Source organism: Adiantum capillus-veneris, chromosome 20 (genome assembly GCF_014529385.1).
Source record: "Adiantum capillus-veneris isolate H3 chromosome 20, ASM1452938v2, whole genome shotgun sequence".
Classification (NCBI taxonomy): Eukaryota; Viridiplantae; Streptophyta; class Polypodiopsida; order Polypodiales; family Pteridaceae; genus Adiantum; species Adiantum capillus-veneris.
The window spans coordinates 95697243-95717171 of NC_140950.1; the positions used below are offsets into that span (position 1 = coordinate 95697243).

Here is a 19929-nt window from a genome sequence, read left to right on the forward strand (position 1 = left end):
CATTACTACAAAGCTCTAATGGCTGAATTATGGTAACGAATCTAAACCAAACCTTTATCTCTGCCACATCACTTAAACCTCCAACTGAAAAGCGGAAGAATTTGCGATTCAAGGCTTTAGCGATAGAACGACCAATACTGGTCTTGCCAACACCTGGTGGGCCTGATAGACATATGATTTTACCTAACAGAAACACACCACAAGTTACTGATAGATCTCCTCCAGCAAAGTGTAAAATCACAAAATCAATCACAAAAATACAGACTCTTATATCACTCGTGTACATTCAAAAATACTCCGCAACCCCTGAAAATCTGACATCTTTGCAGAAAAACAAAAATTACTGATAGATCTCCTCAAGCAAAGTGTAAAAACACACCACAAGTTACTGATAGATCTCCTCCAGCAGAGTGTAAAATCACACAAAAATACAGACTCTTATATCACTCATGTGTACATTCAAAAAATACTTTGCAACCCCAACATCTTTGCAAAAGTTCTGCATCACACATTACCATGCTCCAGAAGTGGACTCTCAAGGCTATCAGCCTCTGGAAATCCCTGTTTCCTTGCTTCACTGTGAGAGGTAAACATGCCCTCCAACAAAGACGGGACGCAATTCATGTCACTGAGACTTGTCACTTTTTTAACTAATTTAATGTTTGCAATACTGAGCAGTATAGTAATCCCCATGTCACGAGACTGTGGCGATCCGTCGCCATGGGACTTCTTCGCCTACGACTTCACACGATTCTTCGGCGACTCTTCACTAGACTTTGAGGAGGCTTGCTTTGAAGTCCATGTATTGTTCCTTGCAACTAGAGGGATAGACGCCCTGGACACAATGGTTGGTTTCTCTTTCCCTTTGTGTGGCAAGGACCAGTCTAAGTGGACTCTCCACTTAATGATGGACTGGCTTCACGCACAGGCTCTTGAGTTCTCTCACCACATAGGAGACATAGGGGTGACAGATTTGGTACAGACTCTGTGGCTGTTGGCCAAGTTCTTGGTGACACCTCCAGAACAGTAGGATGTAGACACATTATGGTACACTTTTTTGCTTACACGCAAAGTCCACCATGCTATGTATATATACATGAGGATCCTAGAAGAAGGAGGTAACTTGACGGATGGCACGCTCTTCGGTCCTCGGTTGGACAGTAGCTACATGCACGTCTATCCAGGGGTCTCTCGGATGCGGATTACTCCCCATCCAAGCGGACCTTGCAGATAGCGAGGTTGGCTGCTGTTGCAGCATCGTTTTTCTATCACTCACTCCATAAGGATTGTCTCATGGAACATGCAAGGATTAAGTGGGCCCCAGTTTCAACGCCCACAGGGTCAGTTGCGTCAGGAGCACTATTGCAAACTCATGGCAGCAGGCCATTGTGGGCAGAGGTATTATTGTGCTAAGGAGGGCTCAATGGATTACTAGGCAGGTTCAGGGTTGTCTCATGGGCTTCCTGAACATATATGCACCCAATGTGGCAAATGCAAAGCAAGGTTTTGGTCACATATTGTAGAGGCTCTGCCGCATGCAGAGTAGTGGTGTGTTGGGGAAGACTTCAACATGTTGGAGGACCCCTCAGACAGGATTGGAGGTAGCCATGCTACTGTGCACAGGGCTAAGTTGGCAGCTTGGCAGCGTCTATGTATGGCTTTGAGGGTCTCTGATGTTTGGCAGCATTCGAGCTTTGTGCGCTCGCTCTGTCCGCAGAGTAGGAGGAGTGAATCTATCTCCGAAAGATCGCTTCTACGGCAAAACCACATCTGTAACATGGGTGGATCTGTTTGCATTCTCGAAGGGACTAATTCTTCCGACCATGCGCCATTGATTCTCACTGTGACAGACAGACAAAGGAGGGGACGTACGATGATGCATATCCCTGAGAGGGTCTTGCTAGATCTAGAGCTTAAAGAGCGGGTGGTGGCACTTTGGACAGAGAGTTTGGACACGCAGGACACCCTTGTTGGTAGAGTGGCCTTTGGACTCGCTAAGCTTAGTCGCTCCTTCCTCTAGGAGTTAGCAGCTCGCTTGGCTGCAACCGGAAAGGAGGAGAAGCGACTCCGACGGAGCATTGTTTCCTTGTAGAGGATGCAGGAGCACCGCCTAGACAGTCCTTGGTCAGAGGAGCAGATGCAGCAGGCTCGACAAGAGTTGACTAGCATTGAGGAGCGGCGTCATGAGTTTGAACTTTGCCTTCCATGGGCAAGCATCTCAATGGACCCGAGCGGGTGACAGAGTTATTGGGGAGTTCTTCGAGCCGGTGGGGCCCCGCCATGCGCACACGAGTGTCAACCAGTTGAAGAGACCCGACAAATCAGTTGCCTCAGAGCCTAAGGATATGCATGCAGTTGCTACTGATTTCTATCGCAATTTGCTGTCAGCTGAGCCTCAGTCAAAGCGTCGGGCAACATGTACAAAGCAGGTTTGGGCACATATGCCTTGACTTGTTATTGAGGAGATGCGCCAAAGACAAGAGCTCCCTCTCCAGCTAGAGGAGCTCCACGAGGGCCCTCAGAGCACTCCCCCAAGGTAGTTGTCCAGAGGAGGAGGATTTGACTCCCAGCTTTTTGGTACTGGGACTTGGTTGGTTCACATCTTTGCAGCGCATATAATTACATCTTGCACACTGGAGAGATACCTGACAACATGAGTGAGGGCTTGATCTACCTTATTTCCAAGGAGGGAGGCTCCTTGGATGAGATTCGGCAGTGACGACCCATCACCATTCTCAACTTAGCCTACAAAATTCTAGCAAAGGCTCTGAGTTTGAGGATTCAGCCACTACTTGAGAGCATTATACATGGGACCCAGACAAGTTTTGTCAAGGAGTGTAGTATCCTTCACAACATTTTCACCTTTTGGGAGGCGTCTGTCCTTGGGCATCTTTGAGGAGAGGATCTTGTGATATTCCTTCTCGATTTTGAGAAGGCTTACGACAAAGTTGACTGGATCTTCTGAAGTCCACTTTACGCAGGATTGGTTTCTCAAATGCTTGGATCAGAGGTGTGTCAGCTCTCCACAAGTGCGCGCACAGTCAAGTGCTCTTGGTAGCGGGGAGAGGGGAACGCTTCATGCTCACGTGTTCGGTCAGACAAGGTTGGCCTCTAGCCCCCTTCCTCTTTCTGTTCTATGTTGAGGCAATGAGCAGATTTTTTACTTCACAGCAACTTGGCTTGCGAGGTTTAGAGCTCCCTATTAGGGGAGACGAGCTACTTGTCTCGAATTGTTGTATCAGCCAACTAGAAAAAGAAGAAGAAGAGAATTTTAACGTCGTAGGAAACTATCCCAAGAGACCTTAAAGATCTATTCAACGAGGAGAGTTGAACTCAAGACCCGTTATACTAGAGAGGCTGATCGGGAATTTTGGTCAAGACGCAACACTCAGTTCGCCCGGGCCAGAGTGGCCAGGCAAGTCATTACCTTACCATGTTCTCAAGGGGGGCTGGAGATCATTGACCAAGCAAAGCAAAGCAAAGCCTCCTTCGAAAGTTTATGGTCAGAGGACTACTTCCAGGGGAGGAGCCCTCGAAGGAGTTGTCACTTCACCGGCTTCAAGCTCGATTCCCTCATGCATAAAACAACGTAGCTAGGTACGTAGTGTTTGATACGAATTCGGTACGTTAGGTACGTAGTACAAAATGGATTGAGTTTTTCGTTACGTAAAAATTCGTCCTTTTTATTAAAAAGCCTAAAACTGAGAGTACTTCATACCTTAACTTATGCATTCACCAAGACTTCAAATAAAGACTAGAGTCCACGACTCTAACCGAACAGTGAAAACACAAAGCTGATCAATGTCTACAGCTAAACAGTGTCAATGTCTCATGTCATGGTCTCATAAAACTAAGAGCATAAAAAAAGAGTACATGATGATAATCCAAGACTGAAGTATGAAGTACCGACTCTTATAAGTTCGGCAAACCTCACAATACACGATTTTTTTCTTTGAGAAAAAAACATCTGTACGGATCCCTATCCATACATACGGATTTGTACTGTACGAATGTACTATACGAACCTATCCATACGTTGTACGGATGCAACCTTGGCACAAAACCCTTGGAGCCTTTCCTTCAAGTGGATTTTACAGAGATGCGCAAAGTTTGTCTGAGCAGGAGGTTAGAGAATCGGTTTGCCGCGAGCCTGCTTAGTTCTTGGGAGCAATTGAGAAGTGGCTTGGACCAGCATCAACCCACTTGTACGAAGGAGCGGTTGAGGCAGCCCCTTGTTTGGAACCCCATGATTGGCACTCAGCGAGGCCACCAGGTTGGTAGTAGGTCTCATGTTTCTTGGGGTCCCATGGTAGAGGGTCCTGCCCGCACTCTTGGCAATTGGCTTCAATTTTCAGGTTTGTCCGAGGAGGTTCAGAAAATCCAGTTACGAGGCACGAGGGGGGTGCAAAGCATGTGTCAGGATATTACAGAGGCTTTATTAGCTGATTGGCTCACCCCCCTAGAGGGGCCAGCTCCTAGATGATGGGGGGCTTCAAGTGACTGGAGGTCCTCATTGCAGTTCATGCTTGCTCGAAGTTCGTACCCCACATGTTCTTTGAGGTTCAAGGAGAGGGTCACCTTCACAGAGTCTCAATAGAGCTCCACAGGTTGCAGAGTGTTGCTTTCAGAGGATATGAGTTATGGGAATTTGTGGGAGGACTTGTGTCATAGATCCTAACCTAGCAGATCTTGAGACAGGCCACTAGCGGCTTTGGGCTTGGGAGAGCTGCCCTCTGGCACGAGTACAGTGGGACCTTGGAGAGTGGTTCTAGAAAGATCCCTTCTCTTCAACCGATCACCATGAGATCCCCTTTTGCCAGTACAGAGTTCGACTGGGGCGCAACTTACTGGCAGCACGAAGAGAGGCTCATCCTACTGCAGCACTTCATTGGCAGGAGGAGGGTCTCACAACTCAATTTTTGTTAGGTTTTTGGGAGCGTTTGTGGGACTGCAGACAATTGAGGAGAGTAACTGTGTTCCAGTGGCTAGTCGCACACTGAGCTACAGCAGTTGGGAGCTAGCTAGTACACAATGGTTTCTCGGCAGCCTGAGTAGCTTGTGGCTATCCTTTGAAGAGTCAGTGTAACTGTCTGTGGGACTGCCCCATGGCACAGCACGTTTGGCTTCGGATTCTTCGTCAGCTGATGCCAGCTCTTTCTCACGGGCCCTGCGCTCCATTTTGAGTTGGCTTCCACCAGCAAAATGATAGTGATCCAAAGGGGTCAACCTACACTCCAGCCTGCCACAAAGCTTACCCACCAGGAGTGGTGCATTGAAAGAGAGGTGTGTTGGGAGCTCATCTGTGGCCTAACACTCTGGTTCACTTGGCGGGCCTGCTGCTTCCGCATCTTCGAGGCTCGAATTGTCATTGACCACCACTGATCCGGACCGTCTTTTCTGTCTTGCTGACCATACCATCCACAAAAAAAATTCAAATTTCGGTTTGGTGCTACCTACCTCTCTTCCTTGACTCAACTGGCGTGGATATTGGGGTGAAACCGGCCTCTAGCCTTACTAAAGGGCGGTAAACTTTGGCTTTCACCCGAATTATACGTTGTTTAACTTTACATGTACTTTACGACACAAAGTAGCTTCACAGATAAACCTGGTAGCTAGAGTACTCCCAAGTAGATAGTGACACCCTGTTGGCCCCAAAGATAGGCACCTCTTTTGTTATTTGTGACCCTTCTCTTGAAATCCCAAACGTCGTCAATTACCTACCTAATATACATGCAACAGATGATTTAGTGTGATTAGCACTCTTTTCTTCCGAGAAAAAGATCCTTCCATTAGTTAATAAAACTGCCCGTAGGGCTACAAACCACCTCTACTAGAGAGGGCTAAAACATGATTGAATCTATTGAGGCCTAACTCGGTGAACCATCCAAACTACTGGCTCAGGAATGTAGGATGGCCACACAGAGCAGAGGTCACGTAGAAAAAAACAAAAAATCATCAGAGAGCTCCATTAAGGTGATAGTTCCACACTAGATTTTGTATCTAAGGACTGCTGCTAAGGCCATTTCAATGTCTGTGCTTCATTTTACTGGAGAATCTCAAAATGAGTTGATGCTAACAAATATTTCACAACCACGTTCATAGTTCTCCCAGCGATATGATGTCAAACTGAGTTCAAAAATCTGTAGATATACAGGACTTACCTTGCACAGTTCCTCTCAACCTTCCAACAGCAATAAACTCCATAATTCTTTCTTTGATATCTGATAAACCATAATGATCCTCATCCAGTACCTTTTGTGCCCTCCTTACATCAAAGTTTTCTTTGCTGTTCGAGGAAGATAAATGTCACAACATACAAGAAAGATTGTAAGATTGATATGTCACCACCAACTAGGCTGCCTACGAATATTAGAATGATATGACATCACATTGTTACCTGTATTGGCCCCAAGGTATGGAGGTAAGCCAATCAAGGTAATTCCTCGTTACGTTGAATTCACTGGAGCTAGCCTCTAAAATTTGAAGCTTCGTCATCTCCTCCTCAATCACTTGCAAGACATGTTCGGGGCACCCATCTTTGTAAACTCTTAGCCTTTCCTTAAACTTCGCTGCAGCCCAGACCATCCCAGGACATAATCACAATCTTCGAATTCTTACTCATCCACCAGCCCTACTTTCACACAGAGATTTAGACAGTGAGAAGGGTAAATGGCTCACCAGTTAACGCAGTCTTATCATCAGCCTCCAGGCCTAGTTCCTGCAAATGCACTACCAAGACTCCAATCACGCAACTTAAGATCACAAGCAGGATGCAGACATATGTCCTCACCTCACAAAACCAAAGTCTGCCTGTTGTTATTAAGAACTACCTTCTTTATGGCTTTTAATTGCTCCATTAGAAGAAACTTCCGTTGCTCTCCACTGATCTTCTCTTCAATAGCCTTTGCTATTGATGCCTACAGGACACTTCTTTTGTCAGTAGCTTATTAGCATAACTCATGTTTATGAGAAGGTTTTCATCAACAGAGCTTGATTGCACCTGTAACTTGTAGATGTCCAAATCCTTTTTCAAAAGAGTCAATGCCATGTTCACTCGCTTTAGTACCTGAAGCCAGGTCAAATTTGCATGCAGTGAGCTTCATGAAACATCATGTATGAAGTGAATGAAAATATTTTCCAGGTTCCTCTTGAGCTATAACATACATCCAACTCTTCCAGGCCCTGTTGCTGAGTAGCACCATCAGCTGTCGATAATCCAATGCCACAATCTCCAACTTGGGGGGGATAAAGGGAACCTCCACTCTAGCATGATTTAAAACAGTACCTAGTAAGGAGCTATTTCTTTCTTGCACACTGACAATTGGCATACACATTCGCAACAAAGGCTTAGCAACCAATCTGGAGCAAGGTACCTGCAAGAATTGGCTGATGCCCTCCCTAAAGAAAGGACTTAACATCATCAAATTTTGCATAGTACTAACTGCTTCAAAGAGAGTTGCCTTCAGCACATCATTCTCACCATCGAAAGGCTTGTCCTGTGTCAAAATCAACAACATTAGCACAACAATGTAAAATGCATGCACGTTGAGACCAGTACAAACTAAATTTGAAATCTACATTTAGAGGCCAAACAAAGTCAAAACCGCCACCTAGGTAGCTTCCTATATCAGTATCAGGCTTCCCAAGAGATATCATTGCATATAAGAAACTGGAACTTTCTCCTTGGGGAATATTGCATCCCTAGCCTCTATAGGCATGCAAAGAAAGTACTATGAAAACAGATGTAAAATGCAGGCAAAGACAAGACTGACCTTAACCCACTCCACAGATGCTACCAGAGGGTCCTCTGACACCTGTTGCAATAATAACATAGAACATTAAAAGCAGACTTCATCTGAGCCAACTGTTTGCGCAAGCAGTATTCATTAGAAGATTCTAAAACTTACTATTCCTGTCAGACGAAGCCGAACATGTCCTTGCAAAACAACTTGTGGTGGATTAAACATCCTGGTCACGTTCTTGACCTAGAAAAACCACAAAGCTCAGCTACAAATATCGACTACTACTGTTTGCCTATACCTGCAAATAGCAGAAAAGTCCACACCTTGCAAAGTGTCCCAATCTCATGAAGCTGCTTGTAAAGGGCAAGTCCCTTAAGCTTATCCTCCGCCTTGATGTCTGAATCAGCAACCCAAGAGGATGGGACCCCAGAGCGATGTTGGGCAGAATCCTTCACAAGGAAGGCCCCAACAAACCGCTTATCTGCAGCCTTATCTTCCAAGATCTTGTCTAGCAACTTTGAGTCCTGTTGAGTAAAGAAACAAGAAATCACAGAAGTATTATCAGTGAAGCGAGCTTTGTGTCTTGTGAAGTGAGCTTTGTGTCTTCTACTGGTAACAATTCACGCTTATTGGTGAAAGAGGCCATGGCAATGCCCTACTTATTATGTAATCCCCTTCATGGATTACTCGTATACAAGTTACCACCACTATCTCCATGCTTTGCTGCATAAAAACTTAAAATTTGGAAACCTGACTTCGGCTGCAGTTTAGACAAGAGAGATGGGGTATTTGACAATAAAAATGAAATCCAAAACAAAGTCGGGTATTTTCATGATGTAGTTCATTCAGGGAATTGGAAGTTTAAGAAAACCAGAAGTGTTCAAATGACATCACAATTAAAGTTTGAAATGGAGTGCAAGATTTCCCTCTTCAGAACCTTTTAACATGAAGTTAACAGCAAAGAGCATAAACAATAAATTCACGATCGAAAGCGCACCAACACCATTCAAATGGATCCCAACATCGGAGATGTCATATAGTGATGATTGACCAGAGCACACATCATTAACTTATCTCCCCTATGTGGCTATCATATTATCGACTTGATTTTCTTGTATGTTGCTGGTACAATAAAATCCCTTACAAGATATTTATATCAGTACATAGAGGTTAACAATGCTTAACATTGAATATGGCAACTTGATCTGACGAGCTCGCTGTTGCTCCCCGCCATCGCTACCCTTCTCCCTCCCTACTCCTCCGCTCGCGCTGCTCCCCCTCCCCCCCTCGCACTGATCCGGCCCGCCCCGCAGCACCCTTCTCCTCCAGTCCTCCATCCTTCCTTCACCCTCACGCACTATCTGTGGGCTGTTTTCAGCCTACTGGTGGCCTTCATCGATGTCTTCACCTTCTTCTTTTAAGCAACAGACACACACTGGCAGCCCCAGCGCCACCTCAGAGGGACTCTACCGAAGCCCCCTCTTCCGACATCGCGGAGCCGACCCTTCGACTTGCTCTTTCGCCAAAAGAGCAAGCGAGCTTGATGGCCGTGGTGGAAAGGCTCAAGCCACTTCGGTCATTTGCAAGATTGTTGGCACATCGCCCAGTAAAGGCGAGGTCTGGGACTTGCTCCAAGCCCGACTCGTCATCAAAGTGGGCAAGATCATTGATGTGCAATTTCTGGGGAGAGGTTATTACCAGATAGAACTTAGTATCCAGAGATGGCAGCCAAAGTGATATCAATGAGCCTGCTAAAATTTGGGCAACTCCAGCTTACTTCAGACAGTGGCATAACGGTTTTGACCCGACTTCAGATGTGCTTGAAGAGAAGGCAGACCTTCCTATCTCAGTTTGCTTTCCAGGCCTGAGGCGGAAGTATCTCCCTTTACTTTCCACGAGTGGTTTTGGAGACCCCGCGTACTTCACAATCGGTTGTGGCCAAGGCCGCGGGGTTACCTACAGTGTGGGTTCTTGTTCTGGACATGCATACACTTCCGAAGGTGGTTTTACTGCCCCATGTGAGTGGTGGTTAGACCAAACAGAGTGTGGAGTATTCGGGCCACCCGAACTAATGTTTCATTTGCACACAAATGGGCGATCTTGCCAAGGCTTGTCCACGGAGGAGAGCTCGGCCAACTCCAATGCTTTTTTTTGTTTTGATTGTTTGTACCATGGTGAAGCGAATAGTTGTTTCGGTTCTGATCTCTTGGTAAGTCATTAGCCTAGGCTGACAACCGCAAGCTAGACTGCCAACATCAAGGCGAGATAAGATTAGTCTAGTCCCCGTTTTGTTTTCCACCCACGAACGCATCGACGCGGATAGCAAGGAGAGGTCGGACTGCAACGAGGCCCCTAGAGCTGGCCCTCCTTCGAGTTTTGAGGTCCCCCTACAGATCCAGCTTCATGCTAGACTGAGGAGAGATGGCACCAAGTCCATGGTCGCGATTGACAGAGCCAAGCACCTCGCCGGGGTGGCCGTCCCACTATTACCAGGAGCGGGTTCCTACGAGAAACGGCTACGGACCTCTGCAACAGGAGACCACCCCACCCCTCACCCTCCACAAATGAGTTTTTTGGAATTGTGGGTCCTCCCCATGCGCACACCAGTGCTGCCAGCTGAGGAGGCCCAATGGGTCTGTTGCCAGAGAGCCCGAGGATATGTGCGTATTTACTAGTATTTGTTCTCTGCTTTTGATTGAGAGAGTGAGAAAACTACTCTCTCACTACTAAGAGGATTTTCCCTTTACCGTGAGATTTTGGAAGCTCTTGCGTAGATTATAGATCTCTAAACAAGATCACACTCAAGAATCGATTCCAATCCCTCAAATCGATGACATTCTTGGTAAGTTACAAGGCGCAAGTGTCTTCAATCGTATAGACTTGAAGAGCAAATATCATCAAATCCGCATTGCTCCTCAAGATGAGCATAAGACTTCATTTAGAACAACCTTTGGATTGTATTCTTAGTGATTCCTTTTGGACTCACTAATGCACCAGCAACATTAAACAGAATGATGGATAGAAATGAGATGGGGTCCTTAGAACAGTGACCCTAAGGCCTATAATTATTTTTAAAGGCCTTACGATAAGTCAGTTAAATTATTTGTGCCGAAATGGCCGGACAAGTGCGAACAGGTAAGGTCGGCATTGTAGGTACGGGATTGTGCTAAGGAGCAACTAGCGTTTTCATAAACAGCATTCATGTGTACAGTTATGAGCTAAATTGCACATCCCATTGATAGCTTAGGAACTTTTGAAGTTAAAAGTTGAATGGTTTATAAGTTATTAAGTGTGCCACTTGGCACACTTACCCATGCAAAGTGACTCTCTCACTCACTCTCACCCTCCTTCATCCTCTAGCGCCCCCTCTTCTTGTAGGCTATAAGAGAGCCGCCCCTCTCTCACTCGTAAGGTTTGATTAATTAAGGCGGAAAAGGGATAGTTGCATTCATAGTAGTAAGAGTTTCATAATAATTAGGAGCAAACAAATTAGAGAGAGAGCACTCAATAAAAAATAGACTCGCTTGATTGATTAGGATGAAAAGAGCCAAATACAAGCTAAGCAATATGGCCTTATATAGGCTCAGAGTGAAAAGGTGGCATTTAATGCTAGAAAGTGATTTCCATCACAAGTGGAAGGAGGGTCAATTATCATGTGCCTATAGCGAATAACATGTGACTATAAAGAAGCATATAATTAGGGAATTCTCTGTAGTGGGATGCATACATGCACATAATGGTGCATGGTTGATATGCTTGGCTTTAGGAGTTGGTCACGCATCGAGTGTAAGCTAAATGGCTTACCCCAACAGACGCCCCTGTAAGCTGAAGCTTACACGAAGTGCATGGATTCTAACCAAGGCTAATATAAGTTACTTAGGGTGACTGCATATGGCTCATAAGGTGGAATCTGATGCAAGAGAGGGTAGGTCTTACCTCCAAACTTTGGGGTTTGGGGCAGTGTCTAAAACCCATTACACACATACCCATAATAGATAGTGTTGACTTCCCTCTTTTTCTTCTTCTTCTTCTTCTTCTTCTTCCACAATGTGTACTTTACCTTTGAAATCTCTAGAATTCTTTTGGTTCTTAGCGTTCAAGGTGCATGTCAAGGCTTCCCCCAAACCGGATGGCGGTTTTACGATGCTCCAAAGACTTTTCTTCATGAGCACTCCTTTGACGGTTGTCTGCCAGGTGTGAAATCCGACACCGTTGAACTTATCGATGTTTTTGGTGGACATCGCACGGGCCTCTTTTAGGCCATCTGTCAAAGGAGAGGGTCCCATGCAGCCTTTGATGGCTCCTTGACATCAACACCCCTTTAAAAAGGGTACACACACAAAGACTCAAGCCATCAAATAGTACATACACACTTGATTAATTGGCAGTGAGCAGAAAATAAAGCAACAAGATTAATCAAGGCGCCATTGCTTCGTGCTTTCCTTAAACACAGCATGAGTACATTCATCCAAAAACTCTTGATGAGGGCTTCACATGCACTTGTGTATATATATATAAGCACCGATTGTTATCAAGCAAGTCAAACGACAAGTAAAAACACACAACTAGCACTCAATTCAATTATTGGTAATCATCGGTGAGAGTAGTGGCCGTGTAGACTTGCCCAAAACCAATGTTGGAGATGACTAGAATTGAGTTATACTAATCTAATCCTAAAAGAAGTATGAATCGATTTAGTGCTTAGAGAGAGAGCACTAAATCTAGCTTAGGGATCTAATTAACGTGATTAGGAGATACTAATGACTTACAAGCTCTGATACCATTTGTAAGGTTTGATTAATTAAGGCAGAAAAGGGTTAGTTGCATTCATGGTAGTGAGAGTATCATAATAATTGAGAGCAAACAAATTAGAGAGAGCACTCAATAGAAAAATAGACTCACTTGATTGATTAGGATGAAAAGAGCCAAATACAAGCTAAGCAATATGGCCTTATATAGGCTCGGAGTGGAAAGGTGGCATTTAATGCTAGAAAGTTCTTTCCATCACATGTGGGAGAAGGGTTATCATGTGCCTATAGTGAATAGCCTGTGACTATAAAGAAGCATATAATTAGGGAATTTTATGTAGTGGGATGCATACATGCACATAATGATGCATGTTTGATATGCTTGGCTTTAAAGGTTGGTCACGCATCAAGTGTAAACTAAACGGCTTACCCCAACATCACTAGAGAGGTTTGCAATGCACCTACCCCCCAAATATGAGCGTGCTCTACGCACTCGAGCTCCACGTTGAAGCTTAAGGAACATCCCTTGTGGTGTATGTGGAGTCCTTGAGCTCCCATCACCTAGAACAAGGTTTATCTTGATCATAGCCTATTGTGGGAGAAGATTCATTGCAAAAAGAAGAAGAAAACTCTCTTTCTCTCACGCCTAACTGCTGCAAATTCTCTGTTTTCAGCCCCTAATGACCTCTGGTAGGGTGATTTTCAGCAAAGTACTCATAGAATCTCATTCTTCTCTACCTACATTACGCGTCCACAAAGTTTGGTGCGATTCCATCGCGAAAAAGGCATTGGAACGTGCTCAAGTAACATTTTCAGACTATGTGCAGTAAATTACAGCAAGCATGTGCGTGCATTTTGTGTGTTTCCCCCTTGTGTTTATTGCAAGAATGATTATGCATAAAGGGACAGAGTTAGTAGCAGGTAGACTCTCATTTTTGAGAGCTTCCAAGGAGTTTTGTTGAAGATAGACTCTCGCTTACGAGAGCTTCCCAAAATCTCACAACAAAGGGAGTGAGCAGGAGGACCGGATTTGTCAGCAAGCCTTAAAAGATGGGGTGTGATACGGAAATTGCAAAGGCCATGAGTCCCAAGGTGGTTCCAAGCGTACTGTACGTGGCGGATCTCTACGTATTGTACATTGTTCCGTGGAGAAAATATTTTTATGTACGTAAAAATACGTACTCTTATAAAACAGCCTCAATTTACTAAACTTTCTACGACGAAAACAAGAGAAAAGGCAACAGCTTTCAGAGAGAGAACAAGGGAAAAGGCCACAGCTCAAAGTTTGTGTGCCCAAAAGTGTACCCTCACGCTACAATTCGGTGGCCTTATCTCCCAAAAACTTTTTTTTTTTAAAGCCTTGTATGGATTGATCTGTACCGTACAGAGCGATACAACAGTCGGAACGATCAGATCCGTACGTACATGTTGAAACAACCTTGGCCATGAAACTACCTCCCACATCATAAACCCATCATGGACGCCCAGTCTAATAAAAAAAAAACAAACTACTATCCACACTAGTTGTACATATGAACAAACCCAGAAACAGTGCCTCAAGAACTCAGGCTCCATAGTACATCTTTGACAAGTTGGATCATCACCAATGACTACCATCCAAGTGCCTACACCCAATCCCGCATATGCTATCATCCACATGAAAAAACATATCCTTCGGCTAATCCAAAGGGTCCAAATGCGTGACCAAAACTATCGTTGAAAAGCTGGATGCCCGGTTTGCAAAAGAAGCCCCCTCCCAAGGGAGACTGTGTACTCAAACAAGATAGAAGGGCTCCATCATCGCTCAACGAAGGCCAGTGCCACTCTCCAGGATCCCAATCCAATTAAACAACAAGGGGCCTACCCTGCCAAATGCATAGTGTCCAATGTGGAGCCTCATTAGTAGTAAAACAGGTCGACATATGATCTCCTCTAGAAAGAGCCTACCACTCTAACAAGCTGCCCATGGACAGTCAACTGTTGATCACGTGAAACCTCAACCTGAAAATCCACTCTAACGTAACGTCCATGATGGCAAGTCTCAACAATGCTAAAGACTAGAGTCCCTTGCTGAGAGACAATCAGGGCTCTTGAAAGGGGATCAAAGTACACCCACCATCCTTGATGAGAAGGTAAAGGAGTTTGTCCCTCACTTCTAGTTTCATTTTATTTTTTGTGCCGATGAAGACATGTCAGTCGGGTGGAATGGGCTGAAAACAGGTGAAAAACCAGTAATTACAGAGAGCTGTAATTACTGTTTTTGAGCTGAAAACAAAGGGTTTATGCCATTGGCAGCGAGTCCCGGCATAGGGGTTTGTTCAGAGCAAGTTTTGGAGCCGTTATGCTACCGAAATTTTGACAGAAACAGATGCCACCTAGCTGGATACAGGTAAAGATCCCCACAACTCAGCTATGTAACTTTTTACCCTCTTAAAGAATATGTTGAAGTGTCAATTCCCGTTACAAGTTTTATATGCAAAAGTTTCTCTGTGTTTTAAAGTTTTAAGTAAAGTTTCGGGTGGAACTCAAAGTCTACCGCCCTACGGGCCGGTTTTAGTATCTAGAAATGATCGGTACTTTCTGAAAATCCAAAAGTCGTCCTGAAAGCTGTCTTGTAGACGTCTCCAAGAACAATTCAGATCTGATGATAATCACTCTTCAAATCAAGTCGACAAGTACAACCCTGAAGTCTATCGAGTATATCATCGATCCTCGTAATGTGGAAATCTGTTCTGGTTCATTGTTTCTTTATTTTGGCCTCAGCTAACTCTATAAAGTGGCCGGTTCGGTGGTGTACTACCCGTAAATCAATCATGTGATCTTCAGGACGTGAAGGAGGCATAGTACAACTCCCAAGGGACCACATGCTCTCCAGAGTGAGGCAAAAAGCAGCCAACGCAATTCACGAAAATCCGTATAGCCTGCCACGTGCTTCCACGTCAACAGTCCGTACAGTGGTCACATTAGCAGTCCATACAGTGCCATGCCAGCAGTCTGTACAGTATGTCCACGTTAGCAGCCACGTCAACTGTTATGTCCGTAGAGTCATGCCACATCATCATTTTGTGACAGGAAAAGCAGCAACCAACACATCCCAAGGCACACAAAAAAAAAAGGGTAGAAGGGTAAGCTAGGTCCACCGATAATTTGGTCAAAAGCAAGCTTTTCCGGCTCTCAATGCAAAGTGAACGGGGAAGAAGAACTCTTTTCAATTTTGAGTTGCACCTTTAGGCTTTTGGAATTTTAGCAGTGTTTATTCCTTAAGTGCACGTTGAATCAGCGGGTGGAATCTGGTGTGGTGCGTGCTGCAAAATAAGGGAGCTACTCCACTCCCTTGTCACAAGTTTTCCTAGATTGAATAAAGTCAATAATTTCTCCTTGAGATTTTAGGGATATTGATGGTCTAATAGGATCTTGTGGAATGGCTTTATGACAATATGTACATTGAATTGGAACTTTCCTAGATTGGACTGATTACATTGAGGCAAGAATCTCTCCTATGTCAAATATGTGTTGCAATCTGAAAGCATAACAAAGCTAGGAGCATCCCAAAACCACAAAAAGAACTGTTTAGTCCGCCCATCCTCTCGAGGACAAGAGGCACCATCTAGGCCAACCACTAAGTCATGAATCTCCTGCATAGAGAAGGGGGCTAGTAACATATGGGACATAGCCTCTGTAACCACGGGATAAACATGAAACCAAACCTCCTCTCTCGCACACAAAACATCATCAATAAGCTGATCAGCAGTAAATAAATGCTCAAAACAATATGAAGATATGTCAATGACCTAGTCAAGATCCGTATGTAACCTCAGGATCACGTAAGGCTCTAATGGAAGTCCCCTTGAAACGCTCCCAAAAGTGGGTAAAGAAATCCTTATTCATCCTATCCGCCTTGGATATCCATGTCGAGACCGAAGCATGATATGTGAATTCGGATTTCTCGATTTGAATGTGACTAAGTGTCTCTCTAGTGTCAACCTTGTGCTCAGCTAGGAACTCAAGCTGCCAGCGTATGCAACTCAAGCGGTCTTAAAGTCAATCTACCTGAAAAACAGGCTCTCCCCCCCCCCTCTCCTAAATGGCATTAGATGCATTATTGGTTAGTTACGCACCTCATCTCACCAGTTGGAGATAGAGATTGCCCAATACAGAGGTATAACCCCAAAGGAGAGCTTATGCCAGGTTTGCGAGAGGGAGCCAGAGATAGAGGAGCACTATATCTGCCAATGCACAACATACTATAAATCCGCAAGCTTTCTCAATGCTTATTCAAAGAGGGCTTTGGCCTGTTATCCCGCATCATGGATTACTATGATCTGAGGTACGTACATTCATTCTTGCTGGAGATTTGTAGACTACCCTTAGAAGTCGAGAACCTACACATAGAGGATCCATACACAGCCAGATCGCTACTTTTTACAGAGGGACTACTCGTGATACCCACCAAAGGTTTACCCAATCACAACCACATTGGGGCATTCTTCTTGATCAAGCCATCCAGCTTGGCCGCTCACAACGCTCGAGGATGCAAGGATCTTCACACTGTAGGCGAGGTCTACATCAGAGGCTTCGGAGCATCATTGCACGACATTGAGCATGCCCACCGCGAGAGCTGACCATGGAGGACATTGAGGTCATACTGCAAAGAACAATGAGAGAGCTCATGGGATGATCACCATTGTCTACTTCCCCCATGTGCACCTCCTTAGTCATATGTTTTGAGCTTATGTATTATGTGATGAGGATGTTGATGATGATGAGGATGTAGGTTAGGCTTACATACCTACCCACTCTAGGCACCCTCATTTATTTTCACCTTTATGTTCCCTTCACACTGTACTAGAGTCACACATGAATGTAACCTTTTGGTCTCATAGGTCATTTTGGCCTTTTGAAGACGTTAATATAACATTTCATTTCATTTCATTTCTCTCTCTCTCTCTCTCTCTCTCTCTCTCTCTCTCTCTCTCTCTCTCTCTCTCTCTCACAAAACTGGAGCTTGGTAGCGTAATCAAAATCACAATCCCAAAGGCATTACATCAACCTGTAGGCATACACACGTAACAGATCTGATAGTGAAAAAAACCACTAAGATATTCAATGATTACAAGCCATAGGGCAAAAACTACTAATGATGCAAAGTTACAAAAGATGGGTGATACAACAAAAGCCAGGATCAAGGGAGTGATGGAAGAAAATAGCAGAGAATTGAAGCAGAAATAGGCCACTCTGACGTTAAGAGGAGGTAGAAAACCCCACCAAAGAATCTCCCATAGCCAACTCCAAATCTCCAAGGCTGTATACAATGGCGCATCCCAACAGAAGAGACATTACTATTACAAGAAGAATCTACACCAAAAATCCGGGAGAGAGATAACCTACAACCATCCCTGGCAATAATTGACAGGGCTATGATATTTCAACCTTCCAACGGAAGCAATATATGATAGAAATCTAAAAGCGAGGCACGAACCGCCCAACACACCCACCAAACCAAAACCTAAATCACCCATCAAACAACAAAAGATGGGTGATACAACAAAAGCTAGGAGCAAGGGAGTGATGGAAGAAAATAGCAGAGAGCTGAAGCAGAAATAGGCCACCCTGACGTCGAGAGGAGGCAGAAAACCCCACCAAAGAATCTCCAATAGCCAACTCCAAATCTCCAAGGCTGTATACAATGGCACATCCCAGCAGAAGAGACATCGCTATTACAAGAAGAATCTACACCGGGAGAGAGAGAGCCTACAGCCATCCCTGGCAATAATTGATAGGGCTATGATATCTTCAACCTTCCAACGGAAACACTATATGATGGATATCTGAAACCGAGGCACGAACCACCCAGCACACCCACCAAACCAAAACCTAAATCACCCATCAAACAGGAGCAAAAACAATTAAAAAAAAACAAGCAGTAAACGGGCAGAACAGGAAGAGCAGGCCAACATAGAGGCACACACCTCAACCACAAGCACTCATGCAAAACGCACTCACCCCAAGCACATGCATCTTTCTTTTCAAATTCAGTTCAGTTATTTACAGCTTTTGTTCATGTGTTGCTATTGATTTCTTGCTTGGAGTGTCCAAGCCTATAACAAATAATCTTATATAAGAGCTCACTGCTGTTGGTACCATAGCTAATACTAACATACCTTTCCTTTCGTTGCAAAGAAACATCACCCATTCTCGCACAACCAAAAGTGCAATAAACAAAAAACGAAATGTGTGGTGCATACTTCCAATGGGGATAAAAACATTAAAAGACCTAAATTTGTTGTGTGAACTGAAATTTGATGGCCGGAACCAGAGCAGTAAGTATGCCAACTGATAAAGTGAAGGTATCAAAAAGAAACTAGTGTTGTGGGCCAGATGCAAGTCAAAGCTCTAATACCACTATCTTGTTAGAAGTCCCTTTGGGCATCCAACTGAAAACCACTCCAGTAAATATGCAATCAGTTGTAGGTACAGTTGTCAAAAACAGGGAAAATGGAGAGGAGTGAGGAAAATGACACCATTTTTGTAAAAAAAACATTAACTAACTGATGGTCCATGTCAAAATTGGATAAAGAAGAAAAATCTCTACAACACAGAGAGACTCAAGAGTTTACCAGAAATAACTGGAGCAGGAAGGTGCTTACCGTTATTGTAGGAGCCCTGTAAAGACCAGGAAAAGCAGGTTTCTCTGTCAAAGGAACGACAAGAACCTGCAACAGCAACAAGTACTAATTAAGATCCTACAGAGTGTTCCATGTCTCTGTGTTTCAGGGAAAATCATAAAAACCATGGACCTATACAAACATAAAAAAAAGAATGCAATCTACAGAGGTGCGCGCGCATGTGCGTGTGTGTGTGTGCGCGCGCATGTGCGTGTGCGTGTGCGTGTGCGTGTGTGTGTCACTTTTGCCGCTCACAATTTATCATTATAGAAGTTAACAATTCAAAAGAAGCTAGACGATTGAATCTTCACAATCAATTTTACCAAACTCTACTCTTCTGTGCGCGCGCACGTGTAGTGTGTGTGCGTCACTTTGCGCTCCAATTTGAGAAAGAAGCTAGACGATTGAATCTTCACAATCAATTTTACCAAACTCTACTCTTCTGTGACACACACACACAATGTATTGTGTGTGCGTCACTTTGCAACTCCAAGTTGAGAATTATGCAGCTATAACGAGAATCGAAAATATAGTATTCACAACACTTTCATAGAAAACCAAGCATCATCCCACAAATCCTCCTTTCCTAGCAATAAATGAAATGTGAGAAGCTACTTATATAACTTAGCCCCTTTTGAGCACATCAAGAACAGCAAAAAAAGAAGGATGACACTTCTATTCGGAAATAGCTACTCGAAGTTAAAAAGGTAACTTTGTCATTGTGTTGGGCTCCTAATAAGATTACCATCAGGAACAAGTTTCAAATACCCAAGA

General features: G+C 44.3%; 1 protein-coding gene across 2 annotated transcripts in view; it reads right to left on the reverse strand.

Annotated features, from left to right (window-relative positions):
- Positions 1 to 19929, reverse strand: part of LOC147432939 (lon protease homolog, mitochondrial-like) — a 106362-nt gene that overhangs the window by 31583 nt on the left and 54850 nt on the right. For both annotated transcript variants that reach the window (XM_086492686.1, XM_086492685.1), the window contains exons 2-13: positions 19138 to 19203; positions 8066 to 8266; positions 7908 to 7985; positions 7773 to 7814; positions 7374 to 7496; positions 7165 to 7263; positions 7001 to 7066; positions 6831 to 6917; positions 6679 to 6718; positions 6398 to 6569; positions 6162 to 6286; positions 53 to 183 (exon numbers count right to left, since the gene is read on the reverse strand). In XM_086492686.1, coding sequence (XP_086348812.1) covers positions 53 to 183; positions 6162 to 6286; positions 6398 to 6569; positions 6679 to 6718; positions 6831 to 6917; positions 7001 to 7066; positions 7165 to 7263; positions 7374 to 7496; positions 7773 to 7814; positions 7908 to 7985; positions 8066 to 8266; positions 19138 to 19203 — 1230 coding nt within the window. The remainder of the gene's footprint in view (positions 1 to 52; positions 184 to 6161; positions 6287 to 6397; positions 6570 to 6678; positions 6719 to 6830; positions 6918 to 7000; positions 7067 to 7164; positions 7264 to 7373; positions 7497 to 7772; positions 7815 to 7907; positions 7986 to 8065; positions 8267 to 19137; positions 19204 to 19929) is intronic.